We start from the raw sequence: 19,837 nt of genomic DNA, 5'->3' as shown, positions 1-19,837 counted from the left end.
TCATGATCAGCGTAGATACATTGATCTGCAATTTACTCTCGTATGATATCACCACAACGGTGACGGTAATTCCCGCCACTTCAGCTCTCTGTGCTCAAGCTACCATGCTTGATGGTATCATTCGTCGAGTAGCGGCGTGAGTAGTGACCAGGCGTGGGGTCATATCATAACCTGCAAGATAGCTTGTTGCTATTGCAGGTTGAGTCCATTATAAAGAGGCTCAACGCTGGCGGCACCTTCGCCAACTATCCATCCGTCAACAACCACAACACACTCCAAACTCATCGCATCTTCTGGTATTGTTTCCCATGCTCAGAGCGTTCCTCGTATACTGACCAGCAGTACAGCTCTCCAGCATGAAACTTTCTCTGCCCGTATCTTGCATTCTTGCGTTTACCTCCAGCACCCTTGCAGGCCGCTGTCACAACCATGCAGAAGGTGCCCATAAACTAGACTGTGTTTCCAAGAGCCAGTTCAAGCGCTTTGGAACTGAATATTGCTCTAACAACTGGAACAAGTATAAGGGGGACTGGACAGACTTCAATGACTCTAGTGGACGAACTGGAAATGTTGGAAAGATTGGAAACTTTGTCACTAAGCAAGCCTGTGAGGAAGCCTTTGAGGAGGTTGTAAACGGATGTTATGATGGATGGGATGGGGGTGATTGGGCCGCTCATGGAGTTCTGTTGGGCCTCAACTTCTGCAAGTGGGATTCACCGTCGTCTTGGGGTTATCTGTGATTTATCAAAGTAAGCTAGGGTATTTCTGTCTATTCTGGCAATCAGATTTGGTGAACAAGAATTTTCGCGGAGTCTTTGGTGATATGGAGGGCCATGGACTTCTAGTATCTTTTTTATGAAACACGACGCCAGAGATGACGATTGCTGAGATGGGTCGCTGTGAGAGAACAAAAGGTTGTTCCTAGATATGGCAAGGTGTGTTCCTTATTGATACCCACGGCCCAAAGCGTATTTCAACTAGAAAACAACAAATAGATAGCTATACCTGCAATAGACTGACCTACAACAGTACTCACAACCCGAATGCAACTGACTGCACGCATTTGACTTTGTAATTTCTTTAACTTCCTAAATATCCCGGCTAACAGAAGTTTTGTTCGTTCTGCAGCAATCGTTAGGGTTATCTAATGGTCATTGAGGCTGCATCATAGTGATCACAAGGGTATAAGGAGGTCTATTTTAGAGAAGAGAGCGTTGTATTTGTGGTTTGGAACTTTTTAATGCTAAATCAACAACTGATATTTCCGTACAAGCACTAACCAGCTAGATAACGTCGGTCCCATCATCCCAGAACCACCAATTCACGAGGCAAGATGGCCGTTGAACCCTACCCCAACACTGGCTTGATTTGGCTTAGTACTATTAAAGGCCTGTTAGCAGTGATTTATAGTGTTTTGAATTTCTGTAGCCTTCCATACCTACCTAGCTTAGCACTCAGACCAGTACCAGTTCTCGCCATAGTCCTCGCACTTCTGCTTGAACTTCTTGATGTTATCGCCAAATGGATCGCAGTAGTCCTCGGCCCAATGATAACACCAGCAGGTATCTTCTTTAAGTTCATCACAGATGTTCTTGGTGACCCTATACATCTCGCTAACGGTTTTGTCTGGGTTCTTACACCTATAAGCGTTATCACCGCAGGCATAGACAGCAGGAACAGCAAGAAGGAGAGCCTTAAGGAAACGCATGGTAAATGAAGTGTGGTTTTGAAAAGACTTTGTGATAGTGGTAATGGGTGTATCTGGGAAGATGTGTTTTGATCTGATGCTAGAAATATCCTGTTGGTGTGGTGTTTTGGCCAGTTTATATAGACGGACAGGATTACTTCCTCAAGTACCTACGTAATTGACAGAAGTTATCATTCACCGCAAAACCGCCTTAACCCGATTTGTGTTCCCCTAGACTGTCTTGGTGGCCATAGAGACTAGTAAATTTTCGGTGTCTTAGACTTCGGTTTCCAATGACGTCATTGAAATTATGAATGTCTTTGAACTCTGGTACCGGGTGAACGAATAGATGTAGGGCGGGATTACGCGGGTTTCAGTCTGCAGATCGGACTAAGGAGGCCTCAGACATTGAGAATCTGTGTCAGCTTGAAAACTTGCTCAAAAATTTGGCGGTAGTCGAGGGGTTGGGTCGTGACACTGATAACAGACACCAATTGACCTTCGAGTTTATGACACCTGGCCATAAGAGGCAGAGATGGGACGGCAGCGGCATCGAGCTATTTGCCAAAACAAACGTTCCCACTGGGCCGTCCCACTAAGACGCGGCTCGAGTGGGCCCTTTCCGTCCCGTCCCGCCTTGACAGGTTGTCCAGTTGTCACCGCCCTACAGATGATCGTCGCCCTGTATACTTCTAGGATAGGCTCCACACAGAAGGCCAATTTAATCAGCACCTGGATCTTAGGTTGCCTCGGAAGTCGGCACTTGTCTGTGTCCGTTGAAGATTCGTCCTGTGGCTGCCGCCTTGACAGCTGAGTGCGGGGAGCCGGGGGATCATCGTCACTGTGTCTCAGGTGCACTCCGTAAGCTGCAGGCGGAAGCACCGCTGCTTCAGCTGTGGCTTACGGTAAATCAGGATTATGACCACCTTACTCATTGACCGAGGTAAATAGGAAAGACTGCCGTGTTGGAATCGCCGATGCTCGTACGCCAAATGGCAATGGCATAGCGACACGGCTCGTTTGCATCCACCTGCTGATTCTGTTATCGGATCTTCACGGGCGTTCTGCAAAGCTACATTCCTATGATATCAACGTGCGCTACGAATCGTTGTTGATTGGTTCCTCTGTCCTGAATGTTTGAGTATCCTGCTCGGGAATGGTCAATGCCGAGAGAGGCCCCGTTTCATTTTTCCGGCTTGCCATTGAATCAAAGGCCGCGATCGCCATGGGTAGGCAGAATGTACCGAATATGTAAGATGTGATCAATCACTTCATTTGAGAGAATTGGCAGCCACTATGATGCCTGATCACTTACGGGGATAAGGTACAGAAGGGATGCCAACCTATCAACCATTCAGAAGTGATCTTGCGGGCTAAATCATTTAGAATCCCATATAAAATAAAATGGCGCTATTGAAGTATGGGGGGCAAGCTCATTTAGCAAACAGAGGGGGCAAGCTCATTTGAACCCGCCGATTAAAATTGCCCAAAGTGGTATATATTGAAAGATAACAATTAAGTAAGTAATTACCCAAGCCATAAATAAGTTCCAAGCTAGATTGAAGCGTTGCGATAAGTTTGAAGTTTGGCCAATTTTTTTTGATGCGGTCGTTGAGATTGGGATCGTGTAATATGATTGGTTATGCTGCATGGACCGTGCATTGTAGTACATCAGATCATGGAGGGACAAGCAGCCTAGTCCTACATACCAAAATCAATTCTACTAGAATTGATTTATTTTGCCCCACTTTACAAGGGGTAGACTTGATTTTTTGACCGGGGGTAGACTTGAATTTACTAAAGTCACTAGTCGCGGGGTAGCCTTGAGTTTCGCTGGGGGTCGACTCTGGTCTGTGATTGGACCAGGGTTACACGTCGAGATTTGGCCATACACAGAACGTACCGCGTAAAGCTCCTGCTCAGACTTCAACCTTTTGTACTTCGAGACATTGTGCAGACCGTATTCGAGAATCAGAACCTCCTGACGAGCCAAGGCATGGCAAGCAATCTTTTCACAGAGCTGGGCTGTTCCAACCCTATATATCCTTTTGTTCTTCTTTCAGAATATCGAGTTATCGTGTGCCAACCGTGTCAGTATGCGTGTTTAGCTGGCGAAACGGCCACACATCTTTCCCAAAAGCATGCCGATGTTGATCTGGGAACTCGACGCCGACTGACTACGGAGATTAAAATGATACCGAACGTGCTGCGAAGTCGGACTGAGCTACCCCAACTGCAGTATCCACCGCCAACGACCGAGCCCATCTCTTGGCTTGCCCCACCAAAACTCGACGTACTGAAATGCCGACAATGCAATAACTTCAACGTCCGTCAGCTGCAGGCGATGCAGGAACATTATCGTAAATCTCATGGCTGGGTCAATCCTAGGAGTATAGGAAGGCCAGCAGAAGGGCTTTCATCGACTGATAATGTACCATGGATTGAAGGGGTAGCATGTCAGCGTTTCTTTCCTTCTCGAGAAGGCAGCAGATGGTTCCAAGTCAACTTCAAAACCGAAAGATGCAATGCAAGCGCACTGAAGGCGAAACGAACTCCTACAAAACCACAGGTAGCGCCTCGGGATCTTACATCCGAAAGGGCCACCCATCTACAACAAATTATGGAACGGGAGGCTGGATATCAAAATGCTTTGAACCAGTCTTATATGACTGGCAATAATGCTTCTAGAGAGACTTTCGCCGCCACGAGTCTGTGGTTAGACAGGACGCAATGGTCTTCTGTCTATCGGGGTTCCCGACGAGATGTACTGCAGGCGATGACGAGACCACCTAATCGCCACTGCCTGAACACCGATTATATCTTAGGACAGGGTGCTTTAGATAAAACTCTAAACTTTGTGAGCCCTCAAGAAGACGAACAAAAGATATTATACATTATGGGAGCATTCGATTCTATCATAGATCATTGTGAGAATACAGTTCGCAGCACTAGCCACAACATCCTTTGCTGGCTACTTAGTTCGAGGCTGCAAAGTCATCGAGAGTCCCCCTTCGCTCTTATGGCGGATAAAAATAGCAAGGTGAGGTACAAGAGGACCCAGAAACAATTCTTAGCCTTTGTTTTCCGGCTATACCATATGGCAAGCAGCACACGAAAAGATGTAATAGAAGCCAAAGTAAGACCAGAAATTTATACTAAGCTGGATCGCATCTAGAATTATAATATCTGATGCCTCTTTAAAATCTCTAAGGGGACCTGGCCGGCGATAGAGAGGCAGGAGGATAATCCTACTGGCCCTTCCCCCACTATATCTGGCGTCCTATCTATTAATAACGCTAGTAATACTACGGTTCATGATAATCGAAGAACCTATGCAACAGAAAGCGAAGAAGACGAAGAAGGTAAGAATGCTGATATTGAAGACTGGGATCCATACGAGGATGATAACAATGACGATGACTCTGAAGACGATGACTCCGAAGACGACTACGATGACTCTGGGTACTAACATATTTCCCCAACACCCCGTACACCCCCAGTCCCCGCACACCCGTGATTACCTCACATCCGGATCTGTAGATGACTTCAATCAAATATACAACAACGAGTATTTATTCAATTAATTTAAGATTTTGGATACTGATTAAAGAACGTCCTCTCAACCGTTGGTGTTTTTGGCGGCTTTCTTTTCCGTTGTTTTCGTCTGTTTTCCTCGATCTGATGTAAGACATTCCTTTCGGCTTGATCTCGTGCTGTGATGATCTGTTCAATCTCAGGAAAAGCTTGGTTAGGGTCAAATTGAACGGGTACTCGACCTGTAGGAGCTTTTACTGCTGCTGACGCTTCAAGTACAGCTTTTTCCTCTTCTAGGCGCTCTATCTAACTGTTCTTCTGGTCAATAGACTTCATCGCCTTCTTCAGGATACAATTGAAGTCGCGGATTGACGGATTTCCGTCTTTTTGAGCCTCTTGGAGCTGTTTTTCAATATCATGACTTCTTTGAGGCGTTCCCCACACGGTCTCGGAAACGACTTGCCGCTTCCTTGGTGTTATAGGCCCTTCAAATGACTTGCGTTTCTTCTCTTTGGGCTTCAAAGACTTCAACGCCTTCTGTACATCGATTGGGAATAGACCAGTGGCTTTTTAGCCACTCAATATGTTCCTACGAGTCAGGGCTTTCTGGGAAGCCTCTTCATAAGCTTTTAGGAATAGTTGTTGCTGATGTGGCGAGGTCGCTTCGTATGAGGCCCAAAATCGGGTTAACTGACGATAGTACCGTTTTAACGGTCCAAATACGGCAATATCGAGCGGCTGTGTAATATGTGAAGAATGTGAGGGCAACCAAGAGAGCCAAATCTTGTTCAACCAAGCCTTTTTCATCAATTCTGCTGTTATGTGTGACTTGTGCTGGTCTAGGACTAAAAGTCTCCATTGGGACGGATCTGACGGCGTAGTCTCTGGTATAAATACCCCCATAAACCATCTAAGGAAGATGTCAGCGTTAGACCAGCCCGAGGGACTCGTAGTGTACTTCCAAGCAGGGAAAACGCTCGGAAACCACTGTCCTTAGAGGTTTTCGCCGGTAAAAACGACCGTTAGGGTGAGACGCCGTCCGTCTGCTAATATAGACTCCAATATCGAGCTCCAAGTCGAATTATCTGACTTTATACGCTCTGAACTAGATGTCATGACGGTCCCGGCCACAGTCCCGCCGTTGGTTTCCCCTATTTGGACCCCAGTCTCATCTACGTTATATGAATATTGCCGTGTGATGTTTTTGGACTCGATAACATAGTTGAGACCGTCATAGTACTCCCCAAGCATCTCCTTCGTGACGCAACGCTTCCTCGCAGCATCTATGACTCTCGATGGCTTCATTTCTATAGTCTGATGGCGGGATATAAACCTGTCGACCCAGTTCTTGCCGATATACGAGATATCCCCGTTGACGGCTGACAAGGCTTGTGCAAAGTCGTGTATTTCCTGCCTCGTCAGAGGCTGAAAAGCACGCTCTCTTTCGATAATATAGTTAACAAGGTCATCTTCCTGTACGACCGTTAGCGACAAGTCTTTCTGATGTGCCGTTCTGAATGGTGATGTATAGGATGCGGACAAATCAAGCAAAAATACTGGCTGTGGTGGCATTTCGACATCCAGATCAACTTGAAAGAGCTGGACATCCTCGGCTGGTACGTCGATTGTATAATTCCCAATCCAGTCGGCTTCCTGAACAAAACCCTCTATCGTGAGGCATGGTGGTTGACCATCAATCTTCTGGAATTCGATAGTTGGATTAGTATCGCCCAGTTGGCGAAGCTGTGAGCCGATATCATAGATAACTCCGCCGGGTAATGTCGCCCAAGACCACGATGGTCCAAGTTTTCCATCCTTTGCAGAAACTTTAAGTTCCTCAACCTCTTGAGTAGTCAGAGGCTTGTCTTTCTTCCACAAAAGTTGACGGCTGGCGTCAGTTTTCCATATTCCATAAACACACTGATCTCTTGTCCAGCCCATGTGAGGTGCTAAAAGTGACATAGCTTCATAAAACGCCGGGACCCTGTCTTCTAGACGAGAGTAGTCACGCTTAGAATATTCCTCAACGATCTCCATCCAACTCATAACCCTCCATCCCTTTTCCACTAAAGTCTCGTAGGGATATCGAGATGGGGAAAATGCTATTCTAAGGTTGTACTCCAGGCCACCTATCATTTCGTGGTAATTGCCACCATCGACAGAATTCTTTTCTTGCTGGCATGTCCACTTGATCTGTCGAGAGCCAAAGCTAATGACCCGCGATGACACGAGATGTTCCTGAAATGTCCAAATTCGCATATGCACAGGGTCATTGTCTGTGGAACCGTCCAAGTCCATTTCCGACAAGAGCAAGGATCCTCGAGTCTCGTGGCCATCAACTTTCCACTCGTAAGGCAACTCAAAGATCGAGCCGTAACACCGATCAACTGTTCTGGATTGTAGAAATCCCTCGCCGCAGTCCGAAGCGCTTGCTGCTGAAATTAGAATGTCTGCCTGCTTGTAAAACTCAGCTAGTGAGTTAAATTGATGGTCTTTATCGTCGTTGTCATCTTGGACGATGCAGAAAGCATCCAGCCAAAGGTATCGAAGACCGATCTGTCGCGTGACTTCGATGAGGTCCTGAATACTCTTTGGTAGGCCTGTGGCTTCGATTCCAGAAGCCATTCTGTAGCCTATGTTTTCCTTGGTCGTTTGAGCTTGTTTTATAGCGTCCTCTTTTAAGCCGTTGCCCCATACATAACTGCCAATAGCAAAGGATACTCTGGCATCGTCGCTTGCTTCCAACAACCCGATGAAGGGGTCACCAAGTTGACCTACGTCCAGTAGTCTCTTCGGCATAGCCAAGTTTTGTCGATTCTCTCTGGCACGTTTTTCGCATTCGACATGACGGCGTCGGCATCTGTGAAACCGCTTTTTAACCCATGCGAAGCTTTCAGCCGAGCCAGGATGCAGATTGAAAGGCGAAGCCTCAACAAATTTATGAGCAAGATTATCTATTGATTTAGTAAGCATGACAGATCATATCTTTATTTCATCCTGGATTGAGATCTTGGTCACCTTTTGGAACCAAAGCGAATAACATATTCTCTTCTTTATCGTCCTCGTAACCCCTGACTTGATGATCTTCTGGCTTCATTTCCCATCTGAAGCCTAGACCCCGCAATATATCACCATCACTCCAAGTTCGTGGTTCTAAAGTCAAGTCATGACGTGTTCGACAAGTTGGATATGAGATACGGTCGAACTTTGTTTGTAAAGTCTGGAAGAGCAGGCAACCCGAGGAAGCCATCTCTGCTACTTTCGTATAGGAAAACTTGCCTGTAACACTACCATAGGTCGACATATTATGGATCAGCAGCTTCTGGCAACAAGTACAAGAGTGTGGCTGCAGGGCAGTAACGTCAGATTGAAAGCTTGGTAGATCTTGTTCCATAGTAGATAAGGGTGTCTGACGATATTTAACCGTGCTCTGAAGATGAACGTCATAGTTAGCCCTCGTAACTTACCGTAATAGAATTGTTACGACTGGTCTTAGGTAAACAACCTGATTTTAGGCTAGAGGAATCAAATATAGGCCGCAGGGCTTTTGCTTTCTGTTTCACTTGGGGCTATTTAACGATAGAACGCTGCAGAAAAGCCTTGAGTGGAAAGTCCCCCAGTTATGTACATCCCAAACACTGAGAAGTCAGCCTATCGATACGAGCGGGGTAAGGCAGAATTACTTAAAGGTCAGATTTCATACATGGCACTGCTGTCACTCACCGTAACCTAAAATGTAACCCTGCATCAATGAGGGAGGGGAGGGGGTGGTCTCGTATGTATTGAGTATTTGCACTGCCCTACCGTGTATTCATATCCAGTAAACACACAGCTGCGATCATGTTTACTAACAGGGCCTAGGGCCCCGGTCGCTTCTGGCCTCTTCTCTATTAGTAATATGTATTGTATTAATTTAAGAGACAAAAGCTGATTCACGTAGATTCAATAATTCGTTTAATCCCTTTTAAATCCAGTCGATCACTTATCCCAGTTGGCTTCAAGCTGCACTATCAGCCATCGGCTATCACTCTCACGGCTAAATGTAGCGCTGCCTACAAATCAAATGCAATCCGACAAACTGCCAAACGATTTATTTAAATATGCCAAAATTCTATGCTAAGAAAAATCTAAACCACTGGATTTGAAATAACATCTGATATATTTAGGGAATTGATAGAGCGGCATGATGTTTTTGATACAGAGGCATGACCTTACAGCGGCATGACTTTTTAGAACATCCAATTGGCCAGTTCCGCGCAGACCCATATATACTTCCTGACGAACTCAGCGTGACCAGCTCTCTTAACAGGACCTTATTCTTGCCTGAAGCCCTCCCAGTGCTCAAGATCTTGGCATAGCAGGGTGTCTCAAGAGGCCTCGTTTTGAATGGAAGATTCTTGCTCTGTTTATTGCTCAGGAAACATGTCTGAGGCTCTACTCTGACTACTATAGAAGGAAGTATATCCTCATCGCTGTCAACTAGCTCCCATTGACTCCTCGCCCTCCGGATGCTAGATAGAGGATCGATTTCGGGGCCTGGAATAGGGCTTTGACTCGCTGAAGTCGTGTTCTCCCTGATGGAAAGTCATTTTGAAGGTGAATCTCTTGATCAAACCGCAGATTCCACACAGGTTCGTGGAGGCCCTGCGAGCCGCGGGGCCGTGGGAAGGTCGAAAAAGTCTGTGGATAAGAAGCAAAGAGATTGCTTAGCGTGTCTTCGTCGCTGATCCCATAGTATTGACCGATGCTTGAGGCGGAACTGCTTGCAGAGTTCGGTCGATTTACGAGTAAAGGAGGGCTAAACCTGGCTTGTCGGCTTGTTCGCTGTCCTTTTTCGCGGTGTATTTAATTGCTGGGGCTTGAGCTTCGCGGCCTGCGAAGGCCTATACGTCGTTCTACTGTAGGGGACGACATTTTGGAAGCGATAAAACATATTGGGTTAGGATCTGGGAACGCGTCTACGCGCCTTGAGCTATCACGACTGCTTCGGAAACTAAGGTCGAAGAAATGTGGGGAGCTAAAGCTGTAGTACTTTTAGTGCAGGGGGCAGAATCCATAATCTACTAACAATTAAAAATTTAGCGAATCAAAGCCCGTGAAAGTCATGCCGCTGTAAGGTCATGCCTCTGTATCAAAAACATCATGCCGCTCTATCAATTCCCATGTCTAATTTCATCCAGGTCAAATTCTACTTGAACTTCCAATGTAGAACAAAGGGATTCAGGAAAAGCATTAATGCTGTATAACAATTAACAAATTTGAAAGGTTAATGTAATATTTTAATCTTATTGAATTTGTTTGCAATGGAGTACTTTACATATGAGTCAGAACTCCGGCTTCTCTGCTGCCGCATATGCCAGACCATGGGTACGCGGAAGCAAGTAAAGCTACATCTTCGCAGTGCTCCGCATAGTCTTAACAGTCAGGAGATCAGTCTTGCGCAAGAGTGGGCATCTAAGCATGATATCTTTGAGGGTCAGCTAGAGGCCCACGTTAATCTACCACCCAGGCCCGATGATGCACCGCCAATCGCAGCTTTAGGTCCGCTAGGCACTGGAGGTATTCGGTGTGAGTTTATCCCAGAGCAAAGCACGTCGTCTCGGTCCAATTGCCCATATGTGGGCACAGAGTTGAGGCGGATTCGAGAACATCTCAGGGTTAAGCATGATTGGGACATGGAACTTAAAGGTGGACGTCGCTCAGCTGCTATGACAGATGAAGAAAGGAGCAACAGTCCGTGGAGAACAGGAGTCTGTTATCAGCGACTATTCTCTAGTGGGCCGGGAAGCGAGCTATTTGAGGTGGCAAGAGGGCTGAATCTAAGAACTATTCGCAGGCGATTTGGGTCAAATCGGCCACCAAAATGGGGTTGTGGGGTTAACAAATTTGGTCCGTATCGTCTTGGTCGAAGCCGAGCTGCTTATTGGTGCTTGGGGTTAGCTAGTGCCGATCTGGGGTAACGGTTACATTGCAAAGGGTTGCTATTAATTGAACAGCTTGCTATATCAGATGGATATAGTTGCATTGCACGATATCTCACTACTGCGTGGGATAATATTGTCTGTCATTGGAGAGAGGCAGGACACAGCATGGCATCGACTCGGCAAACCTATAGCAGCTATCCACTCTCCTCTTCCAATTCAGGCCTGCGGGAAAGACTAGTGTCTGATAGTGACGTGTTTTATACAGGTGCGATCTGCTGTCGTGCTCTTTTCACCTTTCTCCTTTTCTTCTTCCCTTCTCCTGCTTCTACTTCTTCTTCTTCTCGTCACGTTCGGCCTTTCATTTGTTTTTTCCGTTCTTCTCAGCTGAGCAAGGGAAAGACCATATTAGGACCCTTTTACTTCCTTGATCGGGAAACCCCGCCAGCCCAACCTACCAATCAGCGTTTCGGCCTCTATCCCAAGTTTCCCTCAAATTCGGGTGTGCTTTCACGGATGTGCCTTGACCGCAATCTCCATATCGTCCCCCGCAACTCGAGGTGAGATGCCGCACTACGACGGCCGCACCCTGAGCGCGTGTATCCGCGAGTGTGTTTTCACCGAAAGAAACACTTTGCAAAAGGGGTAGGATATATTTAGATGTAAAGCAGGTTGTTCTTCATTGGGCTTGTGATTATGCTTGATTGTGTAGCTATCTATTAGTCCACATCCCGACTGCCTAGAGCAATGTACCACTGTTCGAAGATAGTTGCAGGTATACATTGAATCCCTTGACAAGTACTATATGTTTCTCCTGAAACAGCCCACATCCAATCATCTTCACTCTCTTTCGTTGCGTTTGCAATAACAATCTTCTCAGCCAAGAGCATATTAGATATAGGTAAGGATTCTTCCGTTGCCTCGTGGCAGAGCACAATAATTCGATCTGCGAATGCTTGTGTCTCGTTTTCAAACGTTCTAGCTGCTGCTGCACGAGGCTGTAGTGCTATAATTAACCGATTTAGCACGATTTGGACGGCAAAGGATACCCCGAGGAGCTCGCGGAGTCTGGAACTGTGCCGGTCGGGCTGTAGCTCAGCGGCAAATTTGACAAAATCTTCACGCCATGTAAGAAGATTTTGGCATGTCTGATACGCTTCAAGGATCAATTGTAGAATCGTTCCTGGGTCATTAGCTCCGGTACCATTGACACAAACACTTGTCTGCCTAAAGAGACGAGCAGCTGGGCTTGCGTGTATCCAAAGAGAGGAGAGCACGGGGTGGCAATCAAGACTCTTTATTATGTTCGTCGGTCTCTCAACAGTGGCGATTGATGACAGAAGTGCTTTCCACTTTAGCTCCTCGAGGAAACAGTCTTCGCCGATAGACATAGATTCGTGAAACTAGCAATATTAGCAAACTATTTCACATGCAATATGCCACATACAGTTTACTCACTATTGTGCCCGTTTGAGACATCAACATCTGCTGCTCGAAATCTGTTGAATAATTTTCCGGACCTCGAAGTCTCATCAACTTTTGCGCACCAGTAATATGGTGGAGCCACTGTGCTGACTGGGAGAATTGCAGAAACTAAAAAGGTACTGTAAGCAAATGACCACTTCAACATTCAACGCGCCTTACCTCATAAAACGCGAGTATTTTAATCGCACATAGCACATCTGCACGCGCCCATCGTCTCTCCAGCTTATCCCCTAACGCTTCCTGGAGCTGAGACAGGGCTTTCAGGTAGAGCTTGACCACTGCAGTTTCTGAGATCCCCGAATCCGGATGTAGCGAGCGGTGCGCTCGAGCTAAAGTACAGTCGACGGCGGCTTGGAGCAATCCGCTTTCCGCATACCGTGCAGGGACGAAGTCCAGCCACGAAGGATGGCGCAATTGGGCCAATTTTTGCAGTCTCGTGGGTCTGGAAGTTAGTATTCGGACAGAAGCTCTACTGAGGTGCACAGAAGCTAGAGCCGACAGTGATAAGAGTTCGAAACCCGTACGTGAGTTTTGCGAGCTCATAACCTTGTGCCGAAAGAGGCGAGGGTACCATATGGGCGACCTCTAGTGCCGAATTGAACAGTTCTTGCTGGAGAGATGTATTTTCTTTCACCTTACTTGCAGTAGGCTCGAGGAAGAGAGGAAGTTGTCGCCGATTATGTTGTCCATAGTCACCCTTCGCTCGCCGAGCGATTGCCATACTGCGCATAGTGTGGCGTCGAATCCCATGTCTATCCACTTCTGACTCCGCTTGGCCTGGCCGCCCAGTTGAGGTGATGAAGACGAACGCAACCATGCTGACTAGTCGCGATTGAGAAATTAGTATCCTGGCAAGACATAGAAAAATCCCACGCAAGTGATGCGTTCATATAGCATGTACGTCGTAATCAAGCCGAGGATCAGGCCAGAGACGGCGTGCCCATATGCTTTGTCAACATGTTTTTGAAAAGTTGAAATCGACATGATTCGTGGAGCTAAGAAAGTGGACCAGGGTACTACTGCCTCCGTCGGGTATAGCGTGGATTCGTAAGCTGTAAACTTATTCAACCAGGGTGCTACTGCCTCGTTTGGGTATGGCGTGGACTTTCTCACAACCTATGAACTTATTCAACAAGTTGATTTCTCGATGTAGGTCTAGATTGATTCCGAACCCCTCACTGCTCCTAATTTTTAAAGGATCAGTTCTAATCATATCCACCTCGTTCCTTTTTCGAATTGCTTACTCTGCATTTATTCTACATTCAGCCTGGTCCGGACTCGACGACAGCCATACTTGAGTATATAAACGTCAGACATTTCCACACTCGAGTATCCATTCCACAGCAAATTCTTCCAACACCAATTTAAGGATTTATTTAACTATCAGCTTCGCCAAACAAATTCAGCACCAACCCAATTCAAAATGGCCGAAAAAATCACGATCGAAGAGCTTCTAGCTCGCAACAAGTCCGTCCTCTCCACCTGCTCCCCTAACTTTAAGCCTTAACCAAACATAGGACCGTCATGACATCTCACAAACCAGAACCAACATTCCAATTCCTGGCCGAGAACCAAGTCGCCGTTGCAAAAACCCTCGTCGTCGCCTGTGCCGACCCTCGTAGCGACCCTTCCTACATCTTAGGTCTCAACTTCGGGGGTGCGTGTTTTCTTTCTTCCCATCACTCTTCAATTGTTTTTACTTCCCCGACAGCTAACAATCAACAGAAGCAGGAATTCTCCGTAACGTAGGGGTCAAGTAAAGCCCCTCCTTAACGACATACTCGCTCTCGATAATCTTATCACCTTTAAACAAGTCATGATAATCCACCATACAGATTGCAGAAGTACACACTTCACCAACGAGAAGGTGCGCAGTGTTCTCAAACAGCGGGACCCTCGGGCTGCAGCAGAAATGAAGGTGGAGAGTGTTGATTTCGGCGCCGTCAGTGATCTCCCAAATAGTGTTGTCAGGGACGTTAAATTCCTTAAGGGGAGTAAATTAGTAAGAGAGGAGTTAAAGGAGAATATTAAGTGGTATCTTTATGATATTAAGAAGGGGAGTTTAAAGGAGATTTTAGGGTAGATCAGTTAGAGTTTAAGATTGAGTCGCCTAACTAGGGTTTGGGATTGGGTTAGCTAAGTAGAAAAAGCTGTCTTGCTCTGCTATTTACGCAATTATAATAAGGGATAGAGATATGAAATGAGAGAGGAAAGGAAAGAGATATAAGGGAGAGAAGAAAGCTAACTATAAGGCCTACTGAGTATTAAATACAGAAACGGGCCCGGTTTCTACTTCTCGACCAATTATATATTTCGAATTCGACACGGATCACCCGATGTTCAAATAGGCCCGTTCTTATTTTCGACTATCAATAGTGAACGCGAAACGGAGCCCATTTTCGCATCGCATGAGTCTGTGTGAACCATATTCACATCCCACTGCTACCCACGATATCTCATCCGCCCCAGTACCAGTACTCTCCCCGACTGAAAGAAACAATTCGTCCAGGTCGTCGATCACCCCAGCCTGTAACCACAACTGCAACACTTGGCACATACTTATAATACCAGCATTAAGCCTGCTTCGTAGAGGCATCACACTCTGCTGACATCGGCTGAATCGTAAGGAAGTCTAACGCCATTTCGTGAAAGATGAGAATACCGCCGTCCGCACTCATGCTAATACGTTATTGGGTCTCTAACATCGTTGTCCCTCTCCTCCCACGACGACTGCTATGTTTCGAGCTTGTCTATCTTATCGATGCCATCAGGCGAAGAAGCTTCTTCTTTTACCATACTGCATCTGGAGACCGGTTGAGGGCACTTACAATACGCCTGAAACGGGTTGTAGTACTTCTGCTATCGCTTGGTAACTGGTTCGTCGGCCACGGAGTTTCGCATAATCTGAAGGTGACGATATTCCGTACTCAAGAATGTAGACCAGAAATGCGCCGCATTTCCACTTCTGCACCAATCAGAATCTCCATTTTCTTACCCCGAATTTCCCCTCAGGAAATGCGCTGTATTTCTATCTGGGCCTGTAAACCGAGAATGCGAAATGCGCCGCGTTTCTTCTACAAAGGCCTGTGCTAACCATATAGATGACCGCGCTCTTAGACTTCACAGCGTGTAGTAATTTCCATTGTGTCGATTAGGAGGAAGGGAGTAGTAATCAAGCTCTCTCCTTATTCTTGGCTAAATACAACTTTATAGAGGGTGTCTGATCCTCTTGGTGCCTTCTTAACTTTATTAATATAAGAGGCCTTGCGATATATACGGATACTGTTATCACATTGTAGCCGCGTTAGCTTTAAAAGCTTAAGAGTCTCGGCTTATACTACAATTCGCCAGAGCTAGCAATAATTTGCATCAAATGCGGCTTTGCTATTAACCTTATATGCGCGCCGCATCACCCAGGCGACAAGCATCATATACCTAAGTCTGCCCGCCGTGGTTTAAAGCCACCAATCTATTCTCTTAATCTTCTAAACCCAGGGATACTTCCACTGCGACCAAACGGCTCGCCGCCTCACCTATACCTTATGGTATATAAGGGTTCGGCCTGTAAACATTGTGGTATTCGCTTTATCAGCGAAAAGGTCTTACTAGCCTATATGAAGTCAAGGCACAGCAAAGACATCAAGCTCGCAGCTCGGCAGCAGAAGCGACACTGGCTATGTGATCACATCTAGCAAGGCTTGTTATTTCAGAGCTGGTCAGCGAACTACATACGAAGGCCATAGGTTATCACCGATAATAACCCCAGCCGTGGCTCTCTATCTTATAGTACTCTCCTGCAAGCTAGTCCCGATGCCGTTAAGCACCTTGCCGAAAAGCTCTTTGCTAATAAACATGCAAGATTAAGGGATATAGAGGGAGGCCATATAAGACTATATGACAGTGTAGCAATGGCATATATCGCCTTACAGGCGAATTAGATGCGGCATATAGGCTGGGAAACGATATTCAAATATATATATCGTGATATCCTAGTTGCACTTACGGAGTTACCTAATTATATAACCAACTAGCCTATGCCCCTGGGTATCCAGGGAGAAGAAGTAATCTATAGCCTGGTGCGAGATAAATGAAGGTTGGCATTGATAATGGTAGCACTTGATCGCCTCCTCGACCAATGCGGCGAGACCGTTCGGAGGACTGATATATGCCTGAGAAGGTGGCTTCGTTCCAGGTTCCCAGACCGCCCCTACAAAGCGACCTTTAAGCTGGTAGCAAAGTCATCTTCAAAGAAGCTCTACCGGAAGGAATTGAAGCGCTTTATCTGCTTCTGGGTTCGATTCTGCAGATTATTGCCGATAACTATGCGGGGCAATTTCAGGCCGAACGATAAACAAACATCAGTTTAGAGCTCTCCGTGAGCTCTGGGTGGATGGCATCTGGCAGTCTGAGGGGCCTGCTGATATGGACCGTACCGAGAACCAGGATGGAGGGCAGAGTATGAACGGTGATGAGAGTGGCGATGATGAGGGTGAAGAAGAGGAGAATGATGATAATGATGATGAAGAGGATGAAGGCGAGGACGAAAGTGAATATGAGGAGAGTGATGAACAGGACAAATCGGAATACGACAGTCAGAGTAGAGTGGCTATAGAAGCAGGTAATCTCTCTGACGCCGAGTCAACTTCCGCTTGGCCTTTGGACAACCAGGAGCAATTCTCCCAAGACCCCGCGGCCGACATCTTACTACGCTTTTGTTACTTTGCTATCACCGAGGACTTTGAAGGTGGGCTCGCGAGCTCGACGATGTTGGTGTACTTCAGTGCTGTACGCGGGCTGTCAACCCCTGACGGCAACGAATACCTCCAGCCTCACCGGTTCACCCCTATCCTAGCGAGACTTATGTACTGTTCTCGGTTGGTCTTTCTCGAAGCCGTGCTGCCTCATTTCTCACGTATCTACGGTGGTATTGCACGCCCGCCGCGTCACGGGCTGCTGCGAAGGCTCAATGCGGCCCGGCGCGAGTGCATGTGTGATGGCACGTTATCGCCCATGGGCGAATTCTTGAGTCTCTTGTCTTACGGCAACGCTCTTCGGCGGTCTCAAGGGTCCACTTTCCGATTCCATTAGAGCGATGACGGCGAGGTACTGTCCTGGAATGGCAACTAACGACTTTCGATGGTGGACTCTCGTGGCCTGGCTTGTAAAGTGCTACGCTCAGTCACAGCATCCTGTTCCCGTTTGATGTATGATTGGGAGCCTACTCACATCGATTTGTCGCTGATTCGAGATAATCTATCAACGACAACACCGGGCTACTCCTTCGTATCCGATCCCGTCAATCAGCTAACAGATGCCTACCCCGAGTTACTACTGAGAGCATGCATATCCCCGGTCGACGGTCTGCTCCAAGAACAGGGTCAAAACCAGAGTACCTGAGATGCCAAAGCCGCTCGCGCATATTTGGAAGCTCACGATGATCACTTGAAGGGACTAATGGTGCTTTGTAACTTTGACGGCGGCCAGTGCGCACGGATTACGGAGCTGTTGACGCTAGAGCGTTTCAATACTGCTTCAAGAGAGCGAGGTATTGGCTTATGGGGTGCAAAAATGTGCTCCATAACTAGGCACCACAAGCCTCGTCTGGCCACTAACAACGAGTTTTATGTCATCCGCTTCTTTTCCAAACCTGTCTCTCGGCTTATGTTCCAGTATCTCGTCTATATACGGCCAGTGGCAATATCAATCTTGCGTGAATGTTTTCATATCGAGCATACTAACGCACTTCTCTTCTCCCCACTTTCCCAGGTAGGCCTAAAACCAACACCTTGGACCGCCTCAACATTCACCAAGGAGCTTCGGCGGTATTGTAATGCTGCCACTGGTATCCCATCCGGCATTGGGGTCCAGATGTACCGTCAAATCTCAATTGCTATAACGGAAGGCCATGTTCATGCCGCTGCTGCACGCTTCAGTAGATTTGATGATACGACCGGGACGGCGGGACATGAAGTGGCTTATGCATGGCAGAGCGGACACAGGCCTATGCAGCGGCATACAACCTACGGTCTCGACGGCGCCTATCCAGATCATCTTCAACCGGCGCTGCTCCGAGCTTATGAACGAGCATCGGCAAGCTGGCAAATCTTCTTATGGGGATGTGATAAAAGTGGTGAACCCAGGTCTATCCCCGTTGAGGCCGATCGCGCCCAGTTGAACTACGCAAGCACTCATCATAGGCTTACACCATCTCAAAAGCGGCCTTTCATATCAGATTTAGAGGAATCGCCCTCGAATAACAAGCGACTGCGATTGAGACCGAATTTGTCGTCTGTGCGCGGTACTATGTCGACTGAAGCAATAGCACAGCCTAATAGCGAAGAATCACTGGTTATTGGAATCGAAGAAGACGTCAACTCGTTTACCTGTGACTATATGTCCAGACCGTCACCTGAGGGAGATGATGAGGCAGTCGAGCCCATAAGCGACGATGCACCGCTAAGAATCGGGCCGTTCGTCCACGTCGTCGAATTAAACCTAGTTATATGCAAGCAAAAAAAAAGTTTCCCCATACAAAATGCCCAATTTCACTTACACAGTATTTGACCAGAATTAAGCTATTAGTATAGAATAATTTCTGTTATATCGGGGAATTCATTCAGTCTGATATGATGCCGGCCTAGTACGAAGGATTAAAGAGTTAGACTTGATTATTCATTTGCCTTAGGAACCCTGGCAGAAAACTGCTTAACTATCTTTACTCCAGGCGTTTGATCACCATAGCTCGGCTAATGCTACATCAAGCTACCAGGCAGGAGTTCTCCCATGATAGCATCATCACGCATCATCAAGAATGGCGGTAGTCCAGACTTCGGAGTTCCAATACTATGCTGGTCTCGATCCCTTCCAGCGTAGACTTCTCTACGAGCCAATCGTTCTCGAGTATGCAATGATTCAAAGCTGCAACCTGGCCCGAGAAGAACCAGAAAGCCACGCGACGGTCGACTTTGACAACCTGCAATCCGACTTCGAAGCCTTTCGTGTGCTTGTAAATAAGCTCGCCCAGGTCTGTGACAATGAACGAGGTGGAAATTCGGTCACCGCCATGACGATTCTCGAAGGGACGAATGGGCCCGAATTCGTGTTTGCAGCGAACAGGAAGGACGAAGAGGAGACTAGGGCAACCGCGAGATTCGTAACGAACTTACTATAGTTGGCCGGGTAGAACCCCCAAAATCTTAGCTCCGATGCC

At 46.9% G+C, this 19,837-nt stretch overlaps 9 protein-coding genes across 10 annotated transcripts; 5 read left to right on the top strand and 4 right to left on the bottom strand.

Moving 5' to 3' along the window:
• Window positions 1-164: 164 nt before the first annotated feature.
• FOXG_22047 (uncharacterized protein) lies at window positions 165-1,024 on the top strand. Its single transcript, XM_018402429.1, has 2 exons — window positions 165-296; window positions 348-1,024. Exon 2 carries the CDS (start codon window positions 357-359, stop codon window positions 738-740), a length of 384 nt encoding a protein of 127 aa, XP_018255827.1. The 5' UTR covers window positions 165-296; window positions 348-356; the 3' UTR covers window positions 741-1,024.
• A 169-nt stretch (window positions 1,025-1,193) lies between these two features.
• On the bottom strand, window positions 1,194-1,838 carry FOXG_15532 (uncharacterized protein). The gene is made up of 2 exons (XM_018395631.1): window positions 1,443-1,838; window positions 1,194-1,379 (listed from the first exon to the last, which is right to left on the bottom strand). Exon 1 carries the CDS (start codon window positions 1,706-1,708, stop codon window positions 1,448-1,450), a length of 261 nt encoding a protein of 86 aa, XP_018255826.1. The 5' UTR covers window positions 1,709-1,838; the 3' UTR covers window positions 1,194-1,379; window positions 1,443-1,447.
• Window positions 1,839-3,878: 2,040 nt separating this feature from the next.
• FOXG_22046 (uncharacterized protein) lies at window positions 3,879-5,156 on the top strand (the record flags this gene model as incomplete). Its single annotated transcript, XM_018402428.1, has 2 exons — window positions 3,879-4,402; window positions 4,988-5,156. The coding sequence occupies 2 exons, from the start codon at window positions 3,879-3,881 to the stop codon at window positions 5,154-5,156; spliced, it is 693 nt and encodes a 230-aa protein (XP_018255825.1).
• A 1,058-nt stretch (window positions 5,157-6,214) lies between these two features.
• FOXG_15531 (uncharacterized protein) lies at window positions 6,215-8,878 on the bottom strand (the record flags this gene model as incomplete). Of its 2 annotated transcripts, XM_018395630.1 has the most annotated exons (3): window positions 8,689-8,878; window positions 8,240-8,630; window positions 6,215-8,175 (listed from the first exon to the last, which is right to left on the bottom strand). In XM_018395630.1, exons 2-3 carry the CDS (start codon window positions 8,613-8,615, stop codon window positions 6,215-6,217), a joined length of 2,337 nt encoding a protein of 778 aa, XP_018255824.1. In that variant the 5' UTR covers window positions 8,616-8,630; window positions 8,689-8,878. The 2 variants fall into 2 exon arrangements, with proteins under 2 accessions (XP_018255824.1, XP_018255823.1); XM_018395629.1 differs by having other exon boundaries at window positions 8,240-8,878.
• A 2,983-nt stretch (window positions 8,879-11,861) lies between these two features.
• Window positions 11,862-13,444, bottom strand: FOXG_22045 (uncharacterized protein; the record flags this gene model as incomplete). Its single annotated transcript, XM_018402427.1, has 4 exons — window positions 11,862-12,545; window positions 12,601-12,735; window positions 12,787-13,069; window positions 13,152-13,444. The coding sequence occupies 4 exons, from the start codon at window positions 13,442-13,444 to the stop codon at window positions 11,862-11,864; spliced, it is 1,395 nt and encodes a 464-aa protein (XP_018255822.1).
• Window positions 13,445-14,050: 606 nt separating this feature from the next.
• FOXG_22044 (uncharacterized protein) lies at window positions 14,051-14,387 on the top strand (the record flags this gene model as incomplete). Its single annotated transcript, XM_018402426.1, has 3 exons — window positions 14,051-14,094; window positions 14,145-14,284; window positions 14,353-14,387. The coding sequence occupies 3 exons, from the start codon at window positions 14,051-14,053 to the stop codon at window positions 14,385-14,387; spliced, it is 219 nt and encodes a 72-aa protein (XP_018255821.1).
• Window positions 14,388-15,200: 813 nt separating this feature from the next.
• On the bottom strand, window positions 15,201-15,305 carry FOXG_22043 (uncharacterized protein; the record flags this gene model as incomplete). The annotated part of the gene is made up of 1 exon (XM_018402425.1): window positions 15,201-15,305. One exon carries the CDS (start codon window positions 15,303-15,305, stop codon window positions 15,201-15,203), a length of 105 nt encoding a protein of 34 aa, XP_018255820.1.
• Window positions 15,306-18,195: 2,890 nt separating this feature from the next.
• Window positions 18,196-19,414, top strand: FOXG_22042 (uncharacterized protein; the record flags this gene model as incomplete). Its single annotated transcript, XM_018402424.1, has 2 exons — window positions 18,196-19,097; window positions 19,390-19,414. 2 exons carry the CDS (start codon window positions 18,196-18,198, stop codon window positions 19,412-19,414), a joined length of 927 nt encoding a protein of 308 aa, XP_018255819.1.
• Window positions 19,415-19,438: 24 nt separating this feature from the next.
• On the top strand, window positions 19,439-19,798 carry FOXG_22041 (uncharacterized protein; the record flags this gene model as incomplete). The annotated part of the gene is made up of 1 exon (XM_018402423.1): window positions 19,439-19,798. The coding sequence occupies one exon, from the start codon at window positions 19,439-19,441 to the stop codon at window positions 19,796-19,798; it is 360 nt and encodes a 119-aa protein (XP_018255818.1).
• Between the last annotated feature and the right edge of the window lie 39 nt (window positions 19,799-19,837).

The sequence above is a fragment of the Fusarium oxysporum genome, chromosome 15, assembly GCF_000149955.1.
Source record: "Fusarium oxysporum f. sp. lycopersici 4287 chromosome 15, whole genome shotgun sequence".
Lineage (NCBI taxonomy): Eukaryota > Fungi > Ascomycota > Sordariomycetes > Hypocreales > Nectriaceae > Fusarium > Fusarium oxysporum.
This window is presented reverse-complemented; position numbering and strand designations above follow the sequence as displayed.

What these genes read in the sequence shown, in the direction of transcription:
- FOXG_22047 (XM_018402429.1), top strand. Translation starts at nt 357, where the DNA reads ATGAAACTTTCTCTGCCCGTATCTTGCATTCTTGCGTTTACCTCCAGC.
- FOXG_15532 (XM_018395631.1), bottom strand. Translation starts at nt 1,708, where the DNA reads ATGCGTTTCCTTAAGGCTCTCCTTCTTGCTGTTCCTGCTGTCTATGCC.